The sequence below is a fragment of the Mauremys mutica genome, chromosome 1, assembly GCF_020497125.1.
Source record: "Mauremys mutica isolate MM-2020 ecotype Southern chromosome 1, ASM2049712v1, whole genome shotgun sequence".
Taxonomy (NCBI): Eukaryota; Metazoa; Chordata; order Testudines; family Geoemydidae; genus Mauremys; species Mauremys mutica.
The window spans coordinates 176,049,656-176,076,603 of NC_059072.1; the positions used below are offsets into that span (position 1 = coordinate 176,049,656).

General features: G+C 41.0%; 1 protein-coding gene across 1 annotated transcript in view; it reads left to right on the forward strand.

Moving 5' to 3' along the window:
- The window catches only part of LOC123361801 (ephrin type-A receptor 6), a 394,507-nt gene that overhangs the window by 275,096 nt on the left and 92,463 nt on the right, over nt 1-26,948 (forward strand). Inside the window, exon 11 of the mRNA XM_045001949.1 lies at nt 17,023-17,084. Within this exon, the coding sequence (XP_044857884.1) occupies nt 17,023-17,084 (62 nt within the window). The remainder of the gene's footprint in view (nt 1-17,022; nt 17,085-26,948) is intronic.

Genomic DNA, 26,948 nt, shown 5'->3' on the forward strand with positions numbered 1-26,948 from the left:
CTCAACTTTTAAATCTGGAATAATGACCAGAGCTTCCATAATGAGCACCTAGAAAATAGGTTGTTAAGGAAGTTGTGTCAAAAGTATTTTAGGGTAAAATGAAACTAATAATTGACTTTTCTTTTTCACTGAACATAAAATGTTGCCTTTTACCATTGCACTGATGCTTCATATTCAGTTTTGTAGAATTTGGTATTTGGCTTTGCATCCCTTGGGAATTCCATTATGTCACAGGAATCCCCACCTGACCAACTTCAAGCCTAGCTTGTGGTGCAGGGGTGCTGCAAAGAAGCCCCTTTGCAGCTGATTATCTGGCCCTCTGTATTGAGTGAGACTTGTCAAAACTCTTGACTTGCTTCCCAAATGCAAATCTCATTGCATTTTAAAGACAAGACATAACTATTCTGATGGAATAGTGCTTGCATTTGAAGGTCTCATTAAAATTCTTTCACTGCTTGCTAGCACTTTTATTTGGGAATCATTGTTTATACTAGTCCTGAAAATACCTACTGTTATTTAAAAAATCAAGTCCTTTTCTCACAATAACTTTCTTGACTTGACCATCAGTTATGTCACAAACTATTTCAACTCCTTTTAGTTCATCTGCTAACAGTTCAAATTCATGTGACTCAGCCTCACGTAGGCCTCACAAGGCAGCTGGTTTCATTTGAAGGTTTCAAGTGACATTCATGTGTAGATCAAAGTATTCTTGAAAGCCTCAAAAGCCTTTGTCTAACAATTTGTAGTCCTCTCATCCTCCCACTGGAAAGATTTGAGCATTCACAATTCATCTTTGATTTTCCCTTAGTGCCACTTGCTTGCAGGAAAAATTGGAAGTGCTGTATCCACCTCCTCAAGTTCTCACTCTTCCATACATAAGTGTTGTAAGAGATTACAATTTGTTTCTTGGTCCTAGTCAAGTTACATGGATCAGGGTTATATATGTTTACACCCCTGTCACTTGGCTAGTTACACTCATATTGTCAGTTTCCCTACTTTCGTCATTGGAGACTTAAAAGACAGATGACTGATCCTGCTGCTATAGAGACAGGTAACACTGTCAGTGTCTCCCTCATAGCTGGTCTCCAGATTCTTCTCTGATAGTAATGAGTGGAGATGTAAGTCAGGAGGAGAGAGTATGACAGGATCTTTGTTTAGCAGCCAGAACCACTACTTGGTGTCCAAATTAAATGGAAGGAGGTGAGGGTAGGGCCTTTCAGCCCCAGAAAATCTGGCTGAAGCCCCCTGGAGTAGGTCCTATGGCATGACCTGTACAGACTCTGGTGTGGGGGGGTGAGGTAGAAATTATGTTTTATATCTTTTTTTTTCTATGTGCTGTACAAACAATAGCTAATTAATCCTCCCAACCCCTGTATTAGGCAAGTATTCAACCATTTCACTAAACCAATGCATAACCTTTATTTAGATCTCAGTCCCTTTTAGTGAAGGCCTCTCTAACACTTTTCCTGACTCAGCATAGCTGATGTTCCCTCCCCATTTACAATAAGGCTCTTTTTTTCCTTTCTAACACACAACTCTTTCCTGTTCACTAGCTTCCTTCTTTTCATAAGATCTTCCATATGTTCTGTCTTTCTGCTTCCAATGACAATCTCTCCACCTAGTGTTACCAACTGGCAAAATTTTATCACGAATCTCACAATATTTGGTGTTTTTCCTTAAACTCCAGCTCCTGGAATTATTGGATTATGGGAGACTCTCTCAACTTTAGTTATAAAGTTAAATTAAATTTCTAGCCCTCATGGTTGTAGAGAGCTTTCTAATCCGCTTAAGGCTCCAACCCAGAGGAGAAATAAAAGAAACCCAGATTTATTTTTAAAATCTCATGATTTTAAATCAATCTCACAATTTTGGGGGCCCTGATTCATGATTTTAGTATAGACAATATCACTCACCTCACAACTGAAGACACAATTATGGGTTTCAGAAGTGTCCATAGTCTTTCTGCATAGCCCTAACTGCTTCTGAATTGCAAATGCATGTGCTCTTCATGCACAGAAAGCAAAAAGAGATTCATAGGCAATGAGAGGAAGATGCTGGCTCAACAACTTTGGATAGATTCAGATATGAAACCAAACTTTCACTTAACCTTTTGAACATTTACCTATAATTAGTAAAGCAGTAATCAGCAGCACAGTAATCCTTGGTCTCTGTAGGCAGTGATAATTGCATCCGATTTTTGGTCAGTGTGCGTGAGGGTGGAAACAACAACACAAGTGTTGTCAAAATGATAAATGAAGAATATATAAACAATATTTTGAAATATCGGGTATACGAGATAAACAGGACATGACCAGGAATTATGTGACCGATAACCTAAGCTTTCACTGACCTTTCACAGAATGATGGAAGTAACAGTTTGACAAGGTTGAGCACTTCTTGGGGTATTTATAAGGGCATAGAAACATGCTTTCCTGCAGCACTAGGCATGCATTTTTTTTCTATTGGTTTTCCTTAAACTTCTGAAACCCATAATTTTGAAAAAAAAAAATTTTTTTTAATTTAATGCACCTAATTTCCCTGGCCATAGATACTATGTGAATTTATATAATGTTTTTATTTCCTCTTACATCCTGCTAAGTAGCTCTTATGTATTATGGAGTATTGAATATTGATGGAACATAGGTGCCTTTGATATGCAGATATCATTTTGTTTAAACTCCATGACATATTGTGAGGTCAATAGAGCAAGTGACCACTTATGCAATGAGACTTCATTTGGGGACAGAAATCATGTTTTCTCACTTTGGAATGTCCCTTGCCCTTCACACAGGAGAGTGTATAGTGCTATGAACATCAAAAGTGTTATGACAGCAGCTTTTAGGGGTGAAATGTCAGCATTAGATTAAATAAGTAAATTGTATTGAAATGTAGTTATACTAAGGCTGCGTGAACTGGCCATAATCTAACTGAGCTAAATGCTTTATCCATCCTTTGAATTAAGTCGAAGTAAACCTGTTATTAATTTAGTTAACAGTTTTCCTTTGTTCCTTGGCACGAGGGCCAGACTGTAGAAACTGCAACTTCCAAGTTCTGTTCTTGTCTCTGCCACTGGACCCATCTTGTCTGTTGCTTTGCGCCACTCCACTGGTGGAAAGTAGTCCTAAAGCCAGTGTAGATATGTAATGTTGATTAGCCTGTCGAAAAGGCAGTAACACAATATTAACCCCAACAAGGCAGACCTTGAAGGAATGTAAAATTAGTTAAGAAAACTGGCTGGAAAGCTAAAATGAAAATTAACCGTAAAAATCAAAATTGGACCAGAACATTTATCAAACTCGTACAGCCTAACTATATAAAAAAAAGTTTCCACATGCTTTCCCTCTACTACTGCATTCTCTTTGCTTCCACAAATGGAATGGATAGTGGGGATGGAATGGATCAGGAAAAGGGAGAAACTATAAACATGGAAACAGCTTTCCCCAAAATATTCTCCCAATCCTGCAGAATCCCTTTTGTTGGAAAACCAGATGATTTGCATCTGGGACTGGAGAGGTGGCAGGCCAGAGGAGACAGGACAATGCTTTAAAACTTTCCCTGTTCTCAGCCTTGCAGGAATTCACCTCCTAAATCAGGATTATTTTAAAGAATGTTCCTCATCCATGATGTGGAACCCCTATGGCTGGGGCAGTGGGAAAATGTGGGTTTATGACACCTTTGGATGTTTCCTGACATAGAGAGAGGAGAGGACATGGGAAGGCTAGGAAGCAGTTTGGAGGTGCAGGGCCAACATACAGATGATCCTGGCTTCCATGGTATGTCTACACTGCAATTAAACACCCACGTCTAGCCCATGTCATCTGTCTCAGGCTTGCAGGGCTCAGGCTGTAAAACTGCAGTGTAGACTTCAGGCTCAGGCTGCAGCCTGAGCTCTGGGACCCCAGGAAGATGGAGGGTCTCAGAGCTCAGGCTCCAGCCCAAGCCTGGATGTCTAACCTGCAGTTTTACAGCATGAGCCCTGCAAGCCTGAGACATCTGACATGGGCTAGACCTGGGTGTTTAATTGCAGTGTAGACATGGATCCCCTTATGACTGGGGGCTCAGCCAATGGAGAACTGGGAATTTTAAAACTGCTATATCTCCCTTGGTCCCCAACAGAAAAATTCAAGGAAGACCCTCTGAGTGCATACTTAAGGTTCCCAGTAGTTTAAATTAAAAACACCTGCCTATGTCACAGAGTAATTTGTGATAGCAATGCCATTTCTATTGTGTTTGTAAGTCTTATGTGTATTTGGGTCTGCTCCTCTTCCCACTGAAGTCTTCAGAAGGAATAGGACTGGGCATTTCATTGAACAAACTACAGCTATGGAGGAGGGATATACAGGGCACTATAGTAAACTGGAAGAGACCACAAGGCTTTTAAAAATAAGCTGGGAAGGAGAAAACTTGGAAAAGATGTGAAAAGAACAAAACTAAACCAGAAGGCCAAGATGTAGTGAATGAAAATTTGAAGAAAAACACTTCAAAGAATAATATGCAATTTTTCAAATACTGTGTAGACACAAACTATGATCATTTAGGAATGGCAGCTATGGGCCATTAGTGTCTGTGTGTTTGTTATATAGTATTCAGCAAATGTTCTTCCATGTATTGTACATTTCTGTTATTTATTTGCCAAGGATGTATACGCCCAGCTGAGTCATTTCTTAACTATATTATTCAAATGGTAGTGTTTATGCTGGCCTAGCACAGCTCCTAGTGGCCAGGGACTAAGATGGGCGTTTGGGTGAGCTACTGCACATTCTGCATGTCCATCCTTTCAAGGTATTTGGAATACAAATTTCAGTTTGGGATCATCTTTAATTTAAAACAATTAGTATAAATACAATTATTTGTGGTAAATTCGTCATTTGATTTGTACGTAAAGTTGTTTTGGTTGTTTTTTGATTTAAAAATAATGTAAAATTTGACTGGTTGTGCAGCTGCTTTTCTGCATCACTGGTTTTTGGGGTTGGGGTTTTTTTTGGTGGTTTTTTTTTTTAAGTCTCTTGGGAAAAAACATTTATTCCCTGGAATCTGTACATCACTGCAGATTGATCACTACAGTAACTTCCGTTACCAGTAATAGAGGTTGAGCATCTAGAAAGATAGAGCGATAGACTCTGCCAATACATATTGTATATAAGAAACAACACAAGAGTAACTAGACATGGGGTTTTGAGACCTGAATAATTACATAAGGAAAGTGGGGAGTTTCCTGTAAGCATTTTTAAATTCTAAAAGAGCTAATCCTAATTAGAAGCAGGTCTGTGCATTTACTAAATTAGAGCCACTTTCTAGCTTCAATGGGAGACATATGGATGTAATCCAAACCCAGAATATGGCCCATAAGTGGGAGGATATCAGATAAAAGTATGAACTCTGACTTGCAGAGATGACCCAAAGATATTTTCATGTAAATTACAGAGACCAGGTCTTACAACCCTCAATATTTTTATAGATGGACTAATAAATATCCTGTTTACTTTAACAGTTTTATTCCCATGGCAGATATTAAAGATTTCCTTATAAATAAAGACTGTAGAGATTAACATGTACTAAATGTATTCTTTTTTGGAGGATTAATCTTACATAAAAATTCATTGAAGTGGGCTTTGCTGCATTCTTTAAAATGACAACAGGAGACAACAAGCCGAATATTTTGTCATTGATATGACACTTTATAGTCTCATCCTTATTCATCACTCTATCATGCAATTACATTACATACTATCAAAATCCTATGTTATGGAGAAAATTAGAAGGAAAATTAACAATAAATATGAATTGTAAATGCACCTGGTATTTAAAGTTACACTACCGTGTATGGCAGATATTTCTGCTTTCACAAAGAATAAAATCCTGAATGAATTAATTAATGCAAAATACAAAAAAAATGTAATGTATGCCCTGAGGTGGCAAGGCATCAGTCAAGGATGTTTTAGCAACTTGTGTTGCTCTCATCTGCATTGAAAGTCCTGCAAAGTAACAGCCAAATGGAGGCAGCAGGTAGTATTGCCAGATGAGGATTCAGTTTTGAGGAGCAGCCTAAGGAATCCAGCTTCCTTGTGCAATTAAATATTCTGACTAGGTCTGTCACTTAAGTGACATATTGAATGGGAAGAGCAGACTGGTTCATGTGGGCCTCATAGTGATCCAGTCATTAAAGCAGCTTTAATACTTTCGATTCATGCTTGCAATTAGACTGCAAGTGCTACACACACATTGAAAAGAGGAAAAAGTGAGGTACAATATCAGGGAAAGAGAGGACCACCAAAAATGACAGGTCTGAAGTTGCTTGTGATCTTCCTGGAGTATCGGGCCTTGTAGGCAACAGAATAAAAAAGTCTAGCATCTGCCATTTCAATTGTCATTTTATATATATGGGCAGCACCCAACGACCAATCACCATCAGAGCCCTATTTAGCCAGGTGCTGTACAACTAGAAGAAGGTACAGTCACTGCCTGAAGAACTTCTCATCTGAAGAGACAAAGAACAGATACTGTGTACCTTTATGAAGCTAAATAAGTAATAGTTGCTTTGTTTGGACTGTAAAGTCTTTGGTGCAGGAGCAGTGTTTTCCCATGTTTGTACATCATTCAGCACAATGGGACCTCAAAGTGCTACTGTAATATAAATAGCAGTGTATGCTGTCTCACACCTAAAGAGAGAGAAATGTCTACTACATGGGTTCTCAACCTTTTCCCGTACAGAAGACTTCTCTCTGTCTAGCCAGGAACCCTGTTCTATTTAGCATTCTAGAAAGGGCAGGGTGGTTCTAATCACCTGATAGCTGACCACAACCCCCCTGGAAGTGGTGAGTTTCATGCTGAGAACCCCAGGTTTAGTAATTAGTGCACAGAACTGGAGTCAGGTGTTGAGGATTCAGTCACTGGTTCTGTTACTGACACTGTGTGAGTGGAAGAAGTATTTTAACCCCTCTATATTTGAGTTTCCATATCTGTAGAACTGCAATAATCCCTGCCTCACCGAGTGATTTGAGACTTAATTGATCGTTTGTAAAGTGCTTTGAGTTTATTGTATGAAAAGTGCCGTATAAGTACATCTATCAATACTAATAGAAGTTAGGGTTTTTTAAAATAACAAGTGTAAACTGGACATTCTGTGGAAAGGCTGTTACTGACTTCCATAAGGACTATTTCTGATTATAACAGAACCATTAGAATCTGATATTTGATTACATCTTTACATTGTCCTCCTTCCCATAGCTTTAAGTATCTAACAGTAATCCAGACATTTCTGATCTATATTATACTCAAAAGACAAACATTATGCTAGTTCAAACTTTTCATTATATCACTTGTCAAAATCAAGTCCGAGGGATAGTTTTGAATATTTTATTGACAATCACCAGCTGTCTGTTAAGCTTGGGGCCAGTATCTTACATTTGTAATGGTTTTGTCAGGCACTACAGTACAATAGGAAATATCCTGCCTTTATAAGGATCTCTAAGAAAAGATTATTTGAGGTGGCAGTGTTAGATCCAGATTAGAGTTTGATCTTGAGGCCAAATCATGACCCCTAGAGTTTGGGGTCTTAGTCGATGGTTCCAAAATCTTGCAAGCTTTTCCAAAGGTGGCAACATTCTCATGATCATCTGTTCTCACAAGATCACCAAAATTTTGGACTGAATTCCTAAGAAAATTGCTGTTTTCACAAGACTCTGGCTGCATAAGATCAATAAACTAACCCCCCTCTGATTTTGGATATGACCCTGAAATCAAAGGTATATGGACTGATTAGGCTCTGATATCAACCCTAGACGAAATTTCAAATGGGTTTGGATTAGGGAGTTTCCAGTTATGGCTCCTCTAGTAAACTTTACAACACCTCTAGTAAAGACTCTAAACACTTTTCATAGAGGTCTTCTTCTGCTGGAGGTTATAGGTGGCCAATTTGGAGGCCTCTCCTTTCCAGTTCTATAGGACCATGGCAGTCAAGCATAACTAAAGCATCAGGTGCAAGCAAACTCTTACTGCAAACATGGGGGCAGGAGTACGAATTTGAGTTTGTGAGGAGCTACCAATAGCCTCAGTGGCTTAACTTGTGCTCCACTAGAATTCTCCCATAGTTCACAAGGTGCAGATCTTCTGATGCACATCTCTTCTGTCTGTGTGATGCCACAGCTGCATATACGGGTGCTTTTAGCAAATCATGTCCTTCCTGTGCTACCACTTGAAACAGGTGTTTTTTTGGCACATATGAATGCTAATTACATGTAAAATAACTCAGGTGTATGGCACAAAGGGAACTAACTACATATGAGCTTTTAAAAGTTATTTTTTATTTTTCACTTCGCATATCACCTAAATCAAAGGCCCAAATGCTAACTTATCACTCAGGTTGACAACACCCTGTGTGGAATGTGTATCCTTGAATGATTGGATAACAATGAGAAATACTGTGTTTTCCTCAATGGTGGATATAATTTTGCTGCATAAAATTTCAAGTTATGTAAAGGAAAACATCTAGCAGTCTGAAAGTTTATAAAATAAGTACCTCTTAGCCCAAAGAAATTCAAATCTATTTCAGAAACCTACCTATATATTCAAATATATTTCATAGTTAATTCAGATTGGAAAGTGCTTATCATTGTTTGGACTGTTGAACTGAGCAAAATGGGTACAGTTTTCTTTTATCTTGTCAAAGTACATAAGAGAATGAAATCTGCTTGTACAAAATGTGGCGCTATAAAAACATCAAGTATTTTGTGCTGGCTTGATTTTATGAATCTAAGGGTTGTAAAAGACACAAATCGGATCTGAGAAATGGGGTAAACATACTTTCTATTTCCTGAGGTATATATGTTGGCATTGCTGTTTGGATTGAAGATTCAGGCAAACAGTTTACTTTTCATTGTTACAGAGTCTGGTTCCCCAGGTAGTTCAGCCCTCTTTCTATTCCAAATTGGTACATAGCAGCTCTTATGTGGCTTTGCTCTGGAGTAAGTATGCTTTTCTATCAACACAGTTGGCCTTTTGTAGGCAGACATGTACTTTCTCTCTTCTCTGTCTCTGTTGATAGGCCCGAGAACTTCTGTAGTGCATATAACTATGAAATTGCCTTTCCTCTTCCTGTGTACAATCCTTTTAAATGTCTAAGATACCTACTTGTGAGAAGAGTAGAGCTGGATGGAGAAAGGTAATTCCATTTTGCGGAGAATTTCAATATTTCAGACTTTGGTTTTGTTCTGATTCAAAACAAAACCCAAATATTTCTAGATTCTCTGCATAAGGGAATGGAACCCCAGCTCTGGGGCAGTCGACCATGGCTTCTAGGGTATGCAGCACCAGGGCAGTTTGCATGGCCGACTGCCCCAGAGCTGGGGTTCCATTCCCTTATACAGAGAATCTAGAAATATTTGGGTTTTGTTTTGAATCAGAACAAACAGGTTTGGAAACATTCCTGCCAGAGAGTGTTCTAGCTTGGTTTCCATCAGAACTTCCTTGAAACCAAACTGTCTCCTTGATGTTTCAATTTGGATAGATCCACAGATTCCAACAAAATATGTTGCATCAAAATTTTTCTGACCAGCTCCAATGAAGGGTTTGAGAACAAGATGACTGCCACACCCACTGCAGCCTGTAGCAGAAGAGAGGGACACTGGTGCTTTCACATAGAGATCATCTTATATTTTTTATGTAAATTAATGGTTAGACTGAAAATACATGTTTTGCTCTTTGTACATTTACACATAACAGTGCTCTACAGCCGAAATGCTTCTGAAATAAATGTAGTCCAACTTTACTAATTCTCGGTCACTGAGAACGAAAATGATACTTAAAATTGTTGATTGGCTCTAGTTTTCAAAGAAATGCTATTGGGTCAGTATATACGACCCTTGACTTGGGAATAGCGGAGGATAAGTGAGTTATAAAGGGAAGGGATCACAATTTAAACCAGAAATGACTAAAATACATCTTTGACTGGATCTATGAATAAATCTATGACTGGGTTTGGACAGTACTTGCTTTTTAGGCAAAACAATGAATGATGCAATCTGAAGCTGGTATTGCGTCATACATGATATGAATTGCATCATGTTATTCCTAGAAGTCATGGATGATGCAATCATAACGAAGCTTACATCACTCTGCTGAACAAATTGCCCTATATCAGCTCTAGAAATCATACAGTGTCGTGTTCTCTTATTTGTCAGTGTTTGATTTTGCAAAGGGACACATTTCTGTTTAGCCAAAGTGAGCAGAGATGCCTCGTATTTGTGTGAACAGTGCAGATAACTTCTGCTATGTTTTTGGTGAAGTGACTTTTGCATCACAAAAGCACAGTATAACCACTATGGTTAAGAAAGCCTATCACCTTTCTTTTGGCTGCAAAATTGGAGATCAGGACAAGAGGTGGGCCCCACACATATGCTGCAACACTTGTGCAACAAATCTTCGCCAGTGGTTGAACAGGAGAAGGAAATCTATGCCTTTTGCAGTGCCAATGATTTGGAGAGAGCCAACAGATCATACCAGCAATTGTTACTTCTGCATGGTGCCTCCAGTTGGGAAAGGTGTGTCAAAGAAGAAAAAGTGGACTGTGCATTATCCAAACATTCCATCAGCTATACGCCCAGTACCCCACGGAGAAGGACTGCCAGTTCCTGATGCACCAGAATCATTCTCACTTGAGTCAGACGAGGAAGAGGAAGAGGATGAAACTTCTTGTCCTGAACCATCAATGTCACAGGACCCACATTTTCTCCCATCCTCCTCCTCTGAACCACACCTCATAACACAAGGTGAACTGAATGACCTTGTCAGGGATTTGGAACTACCCAAGAGTAAGGCAGAGCTGTTGGGCTCCAGACTACAGCAGTGGAATCTCCTGGCAGGTGATGTTAGGGTTTCCATGTTCCGTGACCATCAAAAGGATCTTGTCCCATTCTTCTTCATGGAAGGTGATCTTGTAGCCTGCAAGAACATCGATGGTGTGATGGCAGCCCTCAACATCGTTCACGATCCAGATGAGTGGAGACTGTTTATTGATTCATCGAAGATGAGTCTTAAAGCTGTTTTACTGCATAATGGCAATGTTTTGCCATCAATTCCAGTTGGTCATGCAGTCCATATGAAGGAAACCTATGACAACATGAAACAACTTTTGAGGTGCATAAACTATGACCAACATCAGTGGCAGCTTTGTGGCGATTTGAAGGTTGTTGCTCTCTTGCTTGGTCTGCAGACTGGATACACAAAGTACTGCTGTTTTCTCTGCGAATGGGATAGTCGTGCAAGAGATTCCCACTACATCAAGAAAGACTGGCCACTCCGACAGTCATTGGAGCCTGGGAGGAAAAGTGTTCAGCATCCACCACTTGTTGAATCAAGGAAGATTTTGTTACCACCCTTACACATCAAGCTGGGCCTGATGAAGAACTTTGTCAAGGCCATTGACAAAACACAAGCAGCTTTCAAGTACCTCCGTGGAAAATTTCCAAGGTTAAGTGAAGCTAAGATAAAGGAAGGTGTCTTTGTTGGTCCTCAGATTTGTGAACTTCTTCGAGATGATGCATTTGACCATGCACTGCGTGGCAAGGAAAAGACGGCATGGAAAGCCTTCCAGTTAGTGGCAATAAATTTTCTCAGAAACAACAAGGCAGACAACTACAGGTTGTTGGTGGAAAACCTCCTCAAGGCATACAAAAGCCTTGGTTGCAACATGTCACTAAAGATACATTTTTTGCACTCTCATCTAGATTTTTTTCCACCGAACTGCGGAGCAGTGAGCAACGAGCACGGCGAGCGATTTCACCAGGACATTGCAACAATGGAGAAACGCTATCAGGGCAAATGGAGCCCATCAATGCTTGCAGACTATTGCTGGACAGTGACAAGAGATGCTCCATTTAATGAATACAAGAGACAAGCCAAGAAGCGCCGAGTAGACACTGAATAGGACTAAACTATGTACATAATAGTTTTTTGCCTTTTGTTTCATAATACATTTTATTTATATAACCCTTTTGCTGATTTTTAAAGTGTTACATAAACAGGACAGGTGAAATATTATCATGTAAAGCAACCATAAACACATGAAAAGACCTAGGTTTACAATTTATGATTAAAACTCTACTATCTACACAATATACATAGACATAAAATGTAAAAACTTAAATATCTTAGAAACAGTAGCCAATCAGTTGTTTTAATTGTCATATTTGAATTCAGCACATCAAAATACATAATAAATAGCACATTTTATCTCTGAAGCAGACAACTTCTCAAAAATTGTAGACCAGTATAATAATTGTGGTGAAGAAGATGTGACTAAATAACAGTGAGTTTAGGAAATAAAAGGGTCTCCTAGCTACAGGTTTTTTATTTGTCAAATTTTAAAATGCCCTGTCATTGAAATCTATTTCCAAGTTAATGTAAGAAATCAAAAGTAATGACCACGGCTTGGGTAGTCAGCTAAACCCAAGCACAAAGCAAGTGATGCTGGTTGTCAAAATGAGGAGTTTGCAGCCACTGTGTGGTCTGGTTTGGTTGAAAGTACACTCCCACAACTGGTCACTTCAGTCCACAGTTTAAGATAGCTCCTGGGATTCCTGACAGCCATTAAGCTCTCACCTAGCTGTGTCCACAAGAAACACTATCTACATCTCCAGGTGGCAAAAAGATGATATCCAATCCTGGCAGACAGTGACCTGGCCTCAGCAACATATTCCTTCATTTTCTGACTGGACTACAACAATGTAATACACCTGGGCATGAAATCACCAGTCCTTAGGAAACTCCAACTAGTACAGAACACAGCAGCATGTCTCCTAAGCAACACGGACTACCATAAGCACATCAGCGTCTCCTCTGCTCCCTATACTGGCTTCCCATAGAATATCAAGTCCAATTCAAGGTTTCTGCCCTTATCTTCAAAGAGCTCAATAGCCTGTTTACAGGATACCAAAGAAATCATCTGAAACTCTGGGATGAGGACTATGACAGACAACTCTGCTCCTCGGAATCTAGGGAGCTGTCCATGGCAAGGGTAAAGCCCATTTGTGCAGGAAACTGAGCTTTCAATAGGGCTAGTCCATGGCTGTGAAACAAACTGTCACAGGATCTAAAAACCATCTAAAACATGATCGCTTTTGTTTCTAGAACTTGGTGCATTTCTTGGACCTTGCCTTCCATAGTACTGTGATGCGGTGGCTAAACCCCACACTGTAGAGTTAAGAATGCAGGAGCAATTCTGGGCCCAGGAATATCCGCCCTGACAAGCCACTGGGCATGCTCCAGTTGAAAGAGGGACTTAAAAGGGAGCCTCCTCAGCACAGCAGGGGGTGGACGGAGAGAGGCAGGCCTGCACTTGCTGCTGCAGAGAGACTACGCCAGGAAAGTATTCCCAGGGGGAAGTCTGCTGCATGAAACCGAGACACTCTACCTTGTTGAGACCCATGGACCAGGGACAATTGCCAGTGGGCCAGAAGGGGAGAGTCAGCAAGGTAGGAAGAGACCCAGGGAAGAGAGTTAGCCAGAGCACAGGTAGCGGACTCCTGCATTACACTGCTCAAGAAGGCTTCTGGATCAGAACCTGGTGGAGTGGGAGGGCCTGGGTTTCCCTACCATATAACCACTAGGCAGGGCTGCTGTCACAAACTGCAACCACCAGGTGGAGAAGTGCCCCCCTCCCACTCACTATCACACACACAGAAGACATCGAATAATTAAAAAAAAATACTCACAATTTTACCCTAGGACAGGAAATGGGAAAAATCACATGGGGCAGATGTTAGTCACATTGCTTCATATACTTCTCAAAGGCTTTCAGATATTATGGAGATGAGAGTGGAATAAAACCTGGAAAGAATGGAACTCTACAAAATGGATGCTGAATAGTACAAAGGAAGAGCTCATAGTAAACTAGAGGTCTCCATTTCATAGCTGGATATGCCACATCATCATTCCCTTCAAATGGAGAATTTTCCATGCACTTCTTTTTTTGGTACTTATAAAAAAGAGAAGTTGCTGGATAACTCATGTCAAACCACATGCAGCAATAAGCATCCGTAGGCCAGCTCTACTCTTACAATATTGCCAGGTGCTTTTGTCTACATTGTGGAAGTTATTTCTGGTCTCTCCCTGCCTGGGAGGGAGAGGTAGAGCCAGTTTTTATATGAACCTACTGAGTTTGGGCTGCTTGGGAGAATAGTAGGCTGCTCAGTTAGTTGTCATTAGCGGCTGTGGCAAAGTACTTTCTTCTCCTCAGCAGGCTTAGTCCTTTTAGCCTTGGAGACACAGGCTTGGGCAAGGCAAATCCTTGCAGGTAGCACAGGGTCTGGCTACTCCTTTCCTCAGTCTGCCCCTTGGCTTGTTTTCCTTCCCTTCTGGGGAGGTAGTGCAGCCTTCCTTTCTGGAAGGGTTCGGTGTCTTGCAGCATCTAGCCTACTGGCAGCTTCCCAGTAGGAAGCTTTGCTTTGCTGCCCCTTTTCCCCCCCCCTCCCTTCCATGCAGGGAAGGGTTTAAAAAGGTCTCAAGCAGTTGGAGCCAGCTGAACCTAATTAGTTCCCTGGTAACCCCTCTTCCAGCTGAACCTTATTTCCCCGTGGTTATCACTCCTCGGTGGATAGGGAGAGGCCTTTTACCCCTGGGACTAATTACTACCCCCGTCCCACCTTTCTAGCTGTTTGTCCTGGATTTACCACACGGCATGAGGTGAAGAAAATATTGAAATAATAATAATAATAATAAATTAATAACCCTCACTAGTTTCTAATTTCAAGATAAAACTTAGTCATCATAGCACCCAGTCAGAGTAAAACCCACAGTAATAATCAGTGGAGGTATAAGATCAGAAACAAATTAAGTTGGATAAACTCAGAGATGGGACCCACCACTCAATGGACAAAAGAGGGTCTGATAATTCCTCACACACCAAAGAGGCCTTTCTAAGAGGTGGGCATACAATGGAGAGAGAGAGAGATGCTGTGATGACGGGATTTTTATCAGAAAATAAAAAATCAATTGTCAACACAGCAAAAGAATAACAGTGGGATTTGCATTAGTAACAGAACTGTTATATTTATTGATGATCTAAGAAGGAGAACAAACAGGTAGAAAAATTTGCAGACCAATTTTTGTTTTTCAAGACTAGAGAATACTGTGAGGAACTTCAGAAAAACTTGACAAAGCTAGGTCAATGGGCAGCACAAGGGCAGATGAAATTCAGTGTTGACAAGGGCAGGTAAATGCACATTTGAAGGAATAGCTTGAACTACTTCTATACCGTTCTCATTTCTTAATTAACTGTATCAACTCAGGAGAAAGACCTGAGTATCGGTGGGCCTATGTATTTTATTGAGCTGTCCACAATGTCCACAGTCAGTCAAAAAATATGCAGAAAGTTAGCATGTATAAAGAGTGGGATAGAAAATAGGAGTGGAAATATTATAATGCCATTAGGCAAGTCACCCTGATTACTGTGTTACCGTCTCATTACCCCATCTGAAAAAAATGTATAGCAGAAATAGGAATGAGTCCAGGGACAGCCAACTAAAAACTAAAAGATAGGCAGGGAAAGACTTTTACATAAGGACTTGCAAAGGAATTGAAATTATTGAGACTGTTAAGAGAGAAATGGGATGAGTCATGATGGCACCTGTTGTTAAAAGTTCTGTTTTACATAGACCCTTCCAGATACAGGCATTGACACAAAAAGAGATTGGGCAGGAGGAAAAAGTGGATAAAACAACCGTCTTGCATATGTGCTCGTTCATTACATTAATCTTGCATCTATTAGTTGACCCTGTGCAGGGCCGGCTCCAGGCACCAGCGAAGGAAGCAGGGGCGCCCAGTAGAAAGGGGCGGCACGTCCAGGTCTTCAGCGGCAGGTCCTTCACTCCCTCTCTTCCTCTTTGGCGGCATTTCAGCAGCAGCTCAATTGGGTTTTTCTTTTTTTTTCTTTTTTTTTTTCCCCTTCACTGCTTGAGGCAGCAAAAAAGCTGGAGCCGGCCCTGACCCTGTGTAGTACTAACCATTCTGAAACATCTCACTGCGGGCCCCAATTAGCGGATAAATTGGACTTGTTCCTGCTAGGCAGTTCTGGAGTGACAGCTCATGCCTGGATACCAGCAGTAAGATGCCATTTAGGTACATACAACGATAAAATATAAAACTGGGCAAGTTGGACATGTTGGTAAAAACCATATAATGTTAATCAGTTTCTGAGCTGGTTCTTCTGAACATAATACAGAACCAACTAGAAAATATGCATTAGTCAAGCAGAACGAAGTACATAAGAGACCCAGATAGCCCCCAATCCAGTAAAGCATTTAAGCACATGCTTCACTTTAAACACATGAATAGTTCCATTGATTTGAAAAAATTAAGCACTAAATTCAGTGCTTTGGTGGCCTAGGACCATACTGCATCAGCATATCTATGGATAAAAATACGCTGGCCATGTTTCACAGAAATGAAGGTTTAGAAGCTCCAGCAAAGGCAGATCAGTAAAATACACACAGACACACACACACATATAAAGGAAAGATTTCTTTGCTTTCATAGTATATAGGGTCATTGAAGTGTTTGGCTTACATGCTTTTTCTTTGACAGGGCAGATTTTGGTTTCTTTTGGAGATGGTTTATCAATTTCCTTTTTTTTTTTTTTTTTTTGCCTTGAGTGTTTTCAGAAGTATTCTTTATAAAATATAGCTGTAATTACTGCACATTCATGTTAAAGATGCTACTGCTTCCATTGACAGGTACAATAATGGTAACTGTTTGGAATTGAGGACTCTAGTTTGACTGTTTTAAAGAAAACACTGCCAAAATGAACTGTATGTAATCAGTTACTTCAGTGCCTCAAATAAAGAAAATATTGATTGAAAACATTGTTTAGGAATAACAGAACAATTATATGCATTTGTGCCGTAGAGGAAGATTTTGAAAATGAGCTACATATTTAAGTAATGAAAATAATCTGTGTGTAACAGCTGGAAATATAACAAGCCCTTAATATAGCTATAATCCTAATGTGTTTCTTTGCTGTCTTTGCAGGCAGACCAGTAATGATTGTGGTTGAATATATGGAGAATGGATCCCTTGACTCCTTTCTGCGGGTGAGGTGTCATTTTCTGATGACATTTGAATAAGAAGCCATACTAGGTTAAGATTTTAAATCATTTATCATAAATTAATTTTTACATAATGTTATTCATGGATTTTTAGTGAAGAATAGAAGCATTTTCCCCAGGGTACATTTCTTAGGTACAGTGATACATTAGAGCATAACTGGAAAAAAGAAGATTTAAACTTAAGAATATAATTGATTTCTTCTACAAGAGCAGTTCCCATATTTAGCAAAATGTATTTCAAATGGTGCTATTATGAAGGAAAAGATAAATTGAAACGCAAATGCCTTGCCTTATGGAAGCTGTTCATTTTGCTCAATCACTTTCAGAAATACTTTGTTATAATTTTTTGCTTGGGGAAGTATACAGCAGGGTTGATAATTGATTTATAATTATTTATGGTTACTTGCATTTAACAAATTGAATTAGAAAACAGTTCACTGGTGAACTGTCTCAGCACTAACCTTTTTCCCCTAAAGGTCACCCTGTGAATATTAAGAAAGGGATGTAGAAAGCATGGGAAATTGTTTGTATTTGAATTTGATTTTAATCAGTGAGGTGGAAGGAAGAAAGGGCTGCCCCCAAGGTCATATGGGATCTTCTGCCAACATCAGTAGAGGGCTCTGGCACTCTCCTCAGCTTGTGAAAATACACTCACTTTTAGCCTAGCCTCCAGAAGGAGACCCCTCAAAACCAGCAGGGAACCTACGATTTCAGGATAGCTATGTGAATTATTTAAAATTTGTCTTACATGTATAAATATCAACAAGCCACACTGACCGTCCATCTCACCATTATTAGTTGCCATCATGGTAAAAGTAGATCTTGAAGTGAGATTTGGGGGAGGAGAGGCTAAGTGGCTTTGTGAACTAGTGTGGAATGGGCATTCCATGTATAAGGGGTGAGGTGGAAGAAAGTGTGAAGATATTTGTGGGAAAGTGTATAAGCAGAGGTCAAACCTGGCAACACTGGGGGGTATGATATAGGAGCAGATAAGCAGGGAGGGGCAGAGCAGTCAATGGTTTGAAAAGCAAGTGTGAGAAGCTTGAATGTGATGATGCAGTGGAGAAGAGGGAGCCAGCAGAGGGATTCAAAGATGGGGTGATGTAATCAGAATAACGGCAAAGGTGGTGATGTTAGCAACTGTATTTTGAATGGACCGGGGCAGGGTTGAGGTTTCTGAGAGAAAGGCAGGGGTGGGGAAGAGTGGTAATAGTCAATACAGGAAAAGATGAGGTGTCTGGAGGGAAAAGAGTTTTACCTTAAACGCATAATTGAGCCATTACTGAAGATGCTTTTATGTATTTTTTGCCTTCCATTTTGATAATTCCCCTGTATTTTTCCTCTACCCTCTATTTGCTTTCTGTTCACTACACTAGGAAACTCAGGAGTTCCCATTTTCTCTCCCCTAGTCCCAAACATTCATTCATCCTCTCTTCCATCAAGATTGGATAACACTATGATGCATCTTCTAGAACTGGTCAGAAAAATTCTGATGTAACAATTTTTCATCAGAGGTTGCGATCTGTTTCACAGACAAAGTTCCTTGGGAAATGCAGGCAGGTTTCAAAAGTCTCTGCCAGCCACGCTTCCACCTGGTTTCCTAACAGCTCACCTCACTGGCTCATTGTCAGCCGCCTACCAGACTGCCTCTGAGTTGGTGACCCATGAACTTCCAAGGCAGATTGTCTCTCTGAGGTGGGGCTCCATTCTGTTTTGTGGAGAACTTTGAAATTGTGGGGTCTTGTTCTAAATCAGGGTGAAACCCAATTTCAAATACTGAAATCCTCCAACAATTACCTTTCTCTGCACAGCTGTAGGATCTAATGAGCTATTCTTGATATGCACTTACAGTACTATGTTAGAAGCTGAGATCATCAAAATTATGAGGTTATTATGGAGCAATGATGTTCACACTGTACCAAATATATTTTTAGGCAAAATGTTTGGGAATGTGTTAGTCATTATTTTCTGCAGCTGTTTTCTGGGTATATTATTTTCCAGCTTTCTTTCTCACTGCAGATTTGGTTTATTATTTAAAAATGCCTTTTGACAGGATTTTAAATAATAATCAGCATCTGAAAGCATTGTAGATATTTCATTGGAATTCCTGTTAATAATTACCAAAGCAAATGACTGCCAGTATCAAATTTAAAAAAGAAATCAGTTTGCTTCATTAAAAATAGTTACTTCCTGTAGATTTCTTAAGTCTAAACTTTGAAATGCTTTTGTGAAGATGCAAAGAAGTACAGAGAGAGTTTCTCTCTAAATCATAATACATTTTTACATTTACAAAGAGCCTTTCATGTGGCAAGATCTGGAAGAACTTCACAAATCTATATTTCTTCATATTTAGAAGAGTTTCTTTCTACTGCTCTGGGGGTTCTTACATGCAGCCAAAGGATAAAAATCCAAAATATAAGAATATCCCCCACCATAGCAAGTGCTCCTCCAAAAATGTTACCCTGTATGTTACCACCACATCCCTCAACCCAGCCCTTCTCCAAAACCTGAAAAAAATGGATAACTTAGTCCCTGAAAGTCAACATATGGGAGCCCTGATGAACCAATGTGGAAAGTGAACTCCAGAAAAGACCTTCATGGAAGACATCCTACCATCAGTCCCTGCTCTTAAACCAGAGAATTGTTAGCTTTAGTGCTATTACTTGAATTTCAGTAGAACCTAAATGCCCCTATCTCCATTGGGGCCCCATTGTGCTAGGTATTACAAAATACATAGTAAGACAGTTCTTGCCCCAAAGAGCTTGCAATCTAAACAGACAAAATCAACAAAGGGTGGAAGAAAGTAAACATTATCCTCATCCCTATGCTGCAGTTTCCCATCTATAAAATAAGTGACTTGCCCAAGCTCACAGAGAAAGGAAGTGGGTAGCAGAACTGGGAACTGAACCCAGATCACTTGAATCCCAGTCCATGGTCTTAAATGCAAGATCCGTCTTCCTCATGTTGCTTTCATATGACACAGGGAGAGAGAGAGTTCCAAACTCTTTAGGGTTTGCTAGGTCAAAACCAATACCTTAAACACCACAGAGGTTTATATGAAACAGACAGCAGACTCAAAAAATACATACATATGAAAGAGAGAGAGACGCACACACGCATCTTATGTTCCTGAAATATACCATGACAAAGTCAGGCTGGACAGCTGTAAGAGAGTGGTAGACTGCAAGTATATCAGCCCCAGAATGATAAAGGTCCTTTTCCCAATAAGCTGATGAAAAGAGGTTATCTCATGTCAACTAGGGACTTCTGAGTCCAATTAAGGGCTGCCTGAGACCTTCAAAAACCCCTCCTCTGGTGAGAGAAGAGGAGAGACATGCTGCTGCAGAGCTAGTGGCAGTAGGGAGAAAAGCTTCTCCAGGTTGGACGGCTGCCTGCCCCCCTATGGGAGAAGCTACCTGACTGCTTCTTTAGGGGAAGGACTGGCATCCCAGGTGAATAACAAGGCCACACACCTCACCCCAGCCCACACCCAGAGAGGGCATAGGAAGAGGTATTTCCCTTTGGTTTTGAATTGGTTTCTTTTGTTTGATGGAGGAGCGCTCTTTGAACCTGTCCTGAGGCCTACCTCAAAAATATTCAGAACTAAACCCCAAGTGGGAAAACAAATACTGTCTGGAGTGGGTTTGATTTATTCCAAGCCTCCTGCTGCCAGAGAGGGGACTCACTGACCCTGGCGAGGTGGAAGAGGTACCTTGTCACATTGCACAGTACACAAACATTCATAAATTTGAAAGCTGATTCATCTGTACATTTAATGAAGGGGAGTCAACTAATGACAGCAGACTAAGTCAGGTTATTTATTTAATTAAAGGACATTTTCATTTTAACTAATCTCAGCAATGTGTGCAAGACACCAAGCACCCTAAATTGCCCAAGAGACATAGATTCTAAGATAATACCCTCCTCTCAGATCCTGACTTGCTATAGTTTTCCTTTTCTCCCCCATCCCACTGCAATAGATTAGATAGTATTGATAAGTATAGTATCTCCTCTTTTGTAATGTGTGTGTGCAAATTCATCTTCCAAATACAAGCATTACAACTATTAATTAAAATCAGTTTCTTTCCCATATCTTACAAAAGGACTGACCTAAATTTGGAACTATGCTCAAACCTAACCTATAAACCAAACCCAAACTTTTAAGAAGAAATGAAAATTCCACTCCCTTGATGATCAATCTGGCTTCCTTACCACTGAGGCATGTTGCCTCTGTTTAAATCTCAGAGAGCTTTGGCTTTTAAGGCAAGCAGTCAACTTTCAAGTTCCAGTAGTGGGGAATCCCCAGAGCACAGTGGCCTCAAACCTGAAGTCCATATTCATTTAGGGTTGCTATTTTCTAGTCACACAAAACCGAACACCCTTTCCCTGCCCACTGCCCCTTCCCAAGGCCCCGCCCCCATTCACTCCATCTCCCCTCCCTTGGTCGCTTACTTTCCCCCACCCTCACTCGCTTTCACCAGGCTAGGGTTGGGGTACAGGAGGGGGTGAGGGCTCTGGCAGGGGGTGCAAGCTCTGAGGTGGGGCTGGGGATGAGGGGTTTGGAGTGCATGAAGGGGCTCAGGGCTGGGGCAGGGGCTGGGGTGCAGGAAGGGGTGAGGGCTCTGGGAGGGAGTTTGGGTGTGGGAGGGGGCTCCTGGCTGAAGCAGGGGGTTGGGGTGCAGGCTCCGGGCAGTGCTTACCTCAGGCAGCTCCTGGAAGTGGCCAGCAAGTCCAGCTCCAAGATGGAGGGGCCAGGGGGCTCTGCACACTGCCTGCACCCGCAGGCACCACCCCTGCAGCTCCCATTGGCCATGGTTCCCAGCCAATGGGATATGCTGAGCCAGTGCTCAGGGTGGGGGGGCAGCACACAGAGCCCCCGTAGCTGCCCCTGCACCTAGGGGCCGGACATGCCTGCCACTTCCAGGAGCCACACAGAGCCAGGCAGGGAGCTTTTAGTAGCCCTGTCAGTGGTGCTGACCAGAGCCGCCTGGGTCCCTTTTCGGCCAGGCATTTTGGTCAAAAACTGAACACCTGGAAATCCTATATTAATTTCTTACTCAGGTCAAACGTCTTTAAATAAGCTGAGAAAAAAATGGGTACAGACTTTCAGTTTTGGACCAGTGCCAGCATTAGCCAGTGAAAAGAGGGTATGTGGCCCTATTTCTGTCACCTGCCTCTTCTGGAGTGGAATTTGGAGCTTCCACCCTAGAGTATCCTGCTAGCAGAGAAAAGACTACAGAGCTTTCCCCATTAATTTTGCTCCTGATGGAGAAAGTGATCCATGACTAGAGAGGAATTATGGTCCAGTGATTACAGGATTGGGAACCAGATATAATTTCCTGCTCCACCACAGACTATGTGTGAGACTCTGGGCAAGTCACTTTGTCTTTGTGTGTCAGTTCCCCGTCAGTACAATGAAAATAATAGCACTTCCCTACCTCACCAGGGTGTTTGTGAAAAGAAACAAATTAAAAGATGTTGCAATGTTAAGATGCTTTGTTGATAGAGGCCATATAAGTACCCAATATGGATGAATGGAAGGCAGGGGCTGTTGGCCGAAAGGGAGTCTTGCTCATGCTTGTTGGTAGGGAACAAAGAAGCTTTGAAGAGGTTTAAGGAGAAGATTAATATAAATAGGATGTGAACAAGAAAACTTTTAGAGACTGGCACATCATTGCACAAACCTACCTGTTTTGGTAACTCTATGGCTCGTTTACTTTGACATCATCCTTTCTGAAGGATTGGCGAGATATCACACAGGCACTCAATTCATTAATCAGCAGTTTCAGCTCTCATGAGCTTTACGAATGAGGTATTATCCCCATTTTACATGTGGGGAAACAGAAATGAAGTGCCTTGGCCAAGCTCACATACCAGGTCAGTGACAGAGCCAGAAATAGAACATAAGGCTGGCTCCCACTCCAGTGCCCTAGTCAGTGAACCATGTTACCTCCCTACAATGTAGTGGCAGAGCAACATTTTCCTCAGCCCAGTCTATCAGGTGGTTGTGACAGTGGGTGTATGTCTTTTGGTGCCTCCTGGAAGGGGCCTCACAGCCTTGATTCACCCGCTCCCCAGTGGGGTGTCTAAGCGGTGTTCTGTGGGGTCAAATGGTTGCATGGGGTTGTTGAATTATAACCCATCCATTTATTTCAAAGTCCCAGCTAGCAGGGCCTCCCTGCCTGAAGCAACTGAGTGCAGCAGAGCCTAGTTAGGATCAGAACTGTAAGAAACAGATTGAATGAATTTACATGTTCATGAGAGTTTTTGCTGCTTAGAAGTCAGAGTGGGGAATGTAGAGGAAGAAAAGCTCCTGGCTTTGCACCGTTCTGTGGTTAGAGATTGTTTGTTCATTTTAAGGATTTAAGCTTCACAAAAGGAATGTAGCCAGAGACTGACATTTTCGGATTTGTTTGTGTTTATAGTTGGCTAAGAACCCTAGAAACCTGTGAAATAAATTAGAAACCCTCCCTCAGAGAGCTTTTATTTTGCTTCCCTGGCTACCTGTGTAGTTTTTCTCCAGCTGCAGAGTAGCTAATCTTAACTACTGTATTTTATTTGCATTAGGTTTTTGAAATGCACTAATCAATAATTAGTGCACTGAGATAGCAAATTGGGACACAGCAACATTAAATCAGATCAAAGTTCTAGTTAAATTGCTTTGTACCATAAATTGTTCTTTAAGAGGCCTGATTATAATAGTAATCCATTTGCATTTAGTTGTGGTATGTTGTCTCACTCTTCCATTCCAATCCGGTAGAGATTCACCTGGGAGGGAGGTTATGGGGGTGAGGCCAAGCAACTCTTTAAGGTTTGCCTTGTGGCATTTTTATGTAACTGTTTCCTAAAAAGGGAGGGGTATGGGATTCTGGGGAGGGGTCAAGGGTTGCAGCTTCCCAGTTGTATGACTCCCAGAGATGTACAAGGAAGGGAATGCTGGTCAGACTCTCTATCCTGCTCCTCTGGCACCACTGGTTCTTGTCCAGGCACCCCCGCACCAGTGCAAAACTCCATTTTTCTCTCTCAGATAGGTACAGGATGCTTCAAGTATCCTCAGTTATGAGCGTTCACCTTGGTGATGCAAAGTGGCTATAAACACTGTCATTTTGCTTTGGTAGCGTCTAACACCCACTGGTCGCTGGTTTAAGTGACTACACATGGTGAAGGAGGCAATGGATAATCTAGTCTCCTGATGCCTATGAAAGCAGAATGCCATGGAGATCAGCTCCCCCTGCTCCTGGCCACTGAGGGTATGTCTACACTGCAGTTAGACACCCACAGCTGGCCGGCGTCAGCTGACTCAGGCTTGCAGGACTCAGGACAAGGGGCTGTTTAATTGTGGTGTAGATGTTTCCACTGTGAGGGAGGACGGTCCCCCTAACATGTACGCTGCAATTACAGCCCCTTACCCTGACTTCTGTGACCCCAAGTCATCTGTCTCAGACCACTTGCAGGTTTTTAATTGCAGTGTAGACATACCCTGAAAGCCTTTGATACGCAAGCCGCACATTGCCTCCTTGGGTGGGCTTCAATGATGCAGCAAAGCTGGCACTCCCACCTTCCTTTTCTGCCAGATCAGAGTTCTTTCCGAAGAATAATCTGGCCCTTATTTTATTTGTTTTCTTATAAAACTATGACCTTCGTGCATACTTGTAAAGCATGAATGTAAGAACGGCTATACTGGGTCAGACCTAAAATCCATATAACCCAGTATCCTGTCTTCTGACAGTGGCCAAAGCCAGGTGTCCCAGAAGGAATGAACAGAACAGGTTATCATCAAGTGATCCATCCCCTGTTACCCATTCCCAGCTTCTGGCAAACAGAGGCTAGGGACACCATCCCTGCCCATCTTGGCTAATAGCCATTGATGGACCTATCTTCCATGAACTTATCTAGTTCTTTTTTTAACTCTGTTATAATCTTGACCCTCACAACATCCTCTGGCAAGGAGTTCCACAGGTTGACTGCGTGTTATGTGAAGAAATATTTCCTTTTGTTTGTTTTAAACTTGCTACCTATTAATTTCATTTGGTGACCCGTAGTTCTTGTGTTATGAGAAGGAGTAAATAACACTTCCCTATTTACTTTCTCCACATCAGTCATGATTTTATAGATCTCTCTTATATTCACCCTTGTCTTCTCTTTTTCAAGCTGAAAAGTCCCAGTCTTATTAATTGTTCCTCAAATGGAAGCCGTTCCATAGCTCTAATTTTTGTTGCCCTTTTCTGAACCTTTTCCAATTCCAATATATCTTTTTTCAGATGGGGCGATCACATCTGCACACAGTATTCAAAATGTGGGCATACCAGGCATTTATATAGAGGCAGTGTGATATTTTCTGTCTTCTTATCTATCCCCTTCTTAGTGATTCCCAACATTCTGCTCGCCTTTTTTTTTTTTTTTTACTGCTGCTGCACATTGAGTGGATGTCTTCAGAGAACTGTCCACAATGATTTCAAGTTCTCTTTCTTGAGTGGTAACCCAATCATTTTATATGTATAGTTGAGATAGTTGTATAGTTGAGACTATGTTTTCCAATGTGCATCACTTTGCATTTATCAGCATTGAATTTCATCTGCCGTTTTGTTGCCCTGTTACTCAGTTTTGTGAGATCCTTTTGTAGCTCTCTGCAGTCTGCTTGGGACCTAACTATCTTAAATAGTTTTGTATCATCTGCAAATTTTGCCACCTCACTGTTTACCCCTTTTTCCAGATAATTTATGGATATCCTGAATAGGACTAGTCCCAGTACAGACCCCTGGGAGACACCACTATTTACCTCTCTCCATTCTGAAAACTGACCATTTATTCTTACCTTTTATTTTCTATATTTTAACCCACTACCAATCATGAGAGGACCTTCCCTCATATGCCATGATGCTTACTTTGCTTAAGAGACATTGGTGAGGGCCTTGTCAAAGGCTTTCTGAAAATCAAAGTATACTATATCCACTGGATCTCCCTTGTCCACATGCTTGTTGACCCCCTCAAAGAAATCTAGTAGATTGATGAGGCCTTTACAAAAAACATGTTGATTCTTCCCCAACAAATTATGTTCATCTATGTGTCTGACAATTTTGTTCTTTACTATAGCTTCAACCAGTTTGCCTAGTACTGAAGTCAAGTTTACCGGCCTGTAATTGCCAGGTTCACCTCCGGAGCTCTTTTTAAAAATTGGCATCACATTGGCTATCCTCCAGTCATTTGGTACAGAAGTTGATTTAAATGATAGGTTACAAACTACAGTTCGTAGTTCTGCAATTTCACATTTGAGTTGCTTCAGAACTCTTGGGTGAATACAATTTGGTCCTGATGACTTATTACTGTTTAGTTTATCAATTTGTTCCAAAGCCTCCTCTAGTGACACCTCAGTCTGGGACAGGTCCTCAGATTTGTGACCTAAAAATAATGGCTCAGGTTTGGGAATTTCTCTCACATCCTCAGCCATTAAGACCAATGCAAAGAATTCATTTAGCTTCTCTGCAATGGTCTTATCATCCTTGAGTGCTCCTTTAGCATCTCGATCGTCCAGTGGCCCCACTGGTTGTTTAGCAGGCTTCCTGCTTCTGATGTACTTAAAAAAAAATTGCTATTACTTTTGGAGTCTTTGGCTAGCTGTTCTTCAAATTCTTTTTTGGCCTTCCTAATTATATTTTTACATGTCACTTGCCAGAGTTTATGCTCCTTTCTATTTTCCTCTCTAGGATTTAACTTCCACTTTTTAAAGGATGCCTTTTTGCCTCTCACTGCTTCTTTTACTTTGTTTAGCCACTATGGCACTTTTTTGGTTCTCTTACTATGTTTTTTTAATTTGGGGTATACATTTAAGTTGAGACTCTATTATGGTTT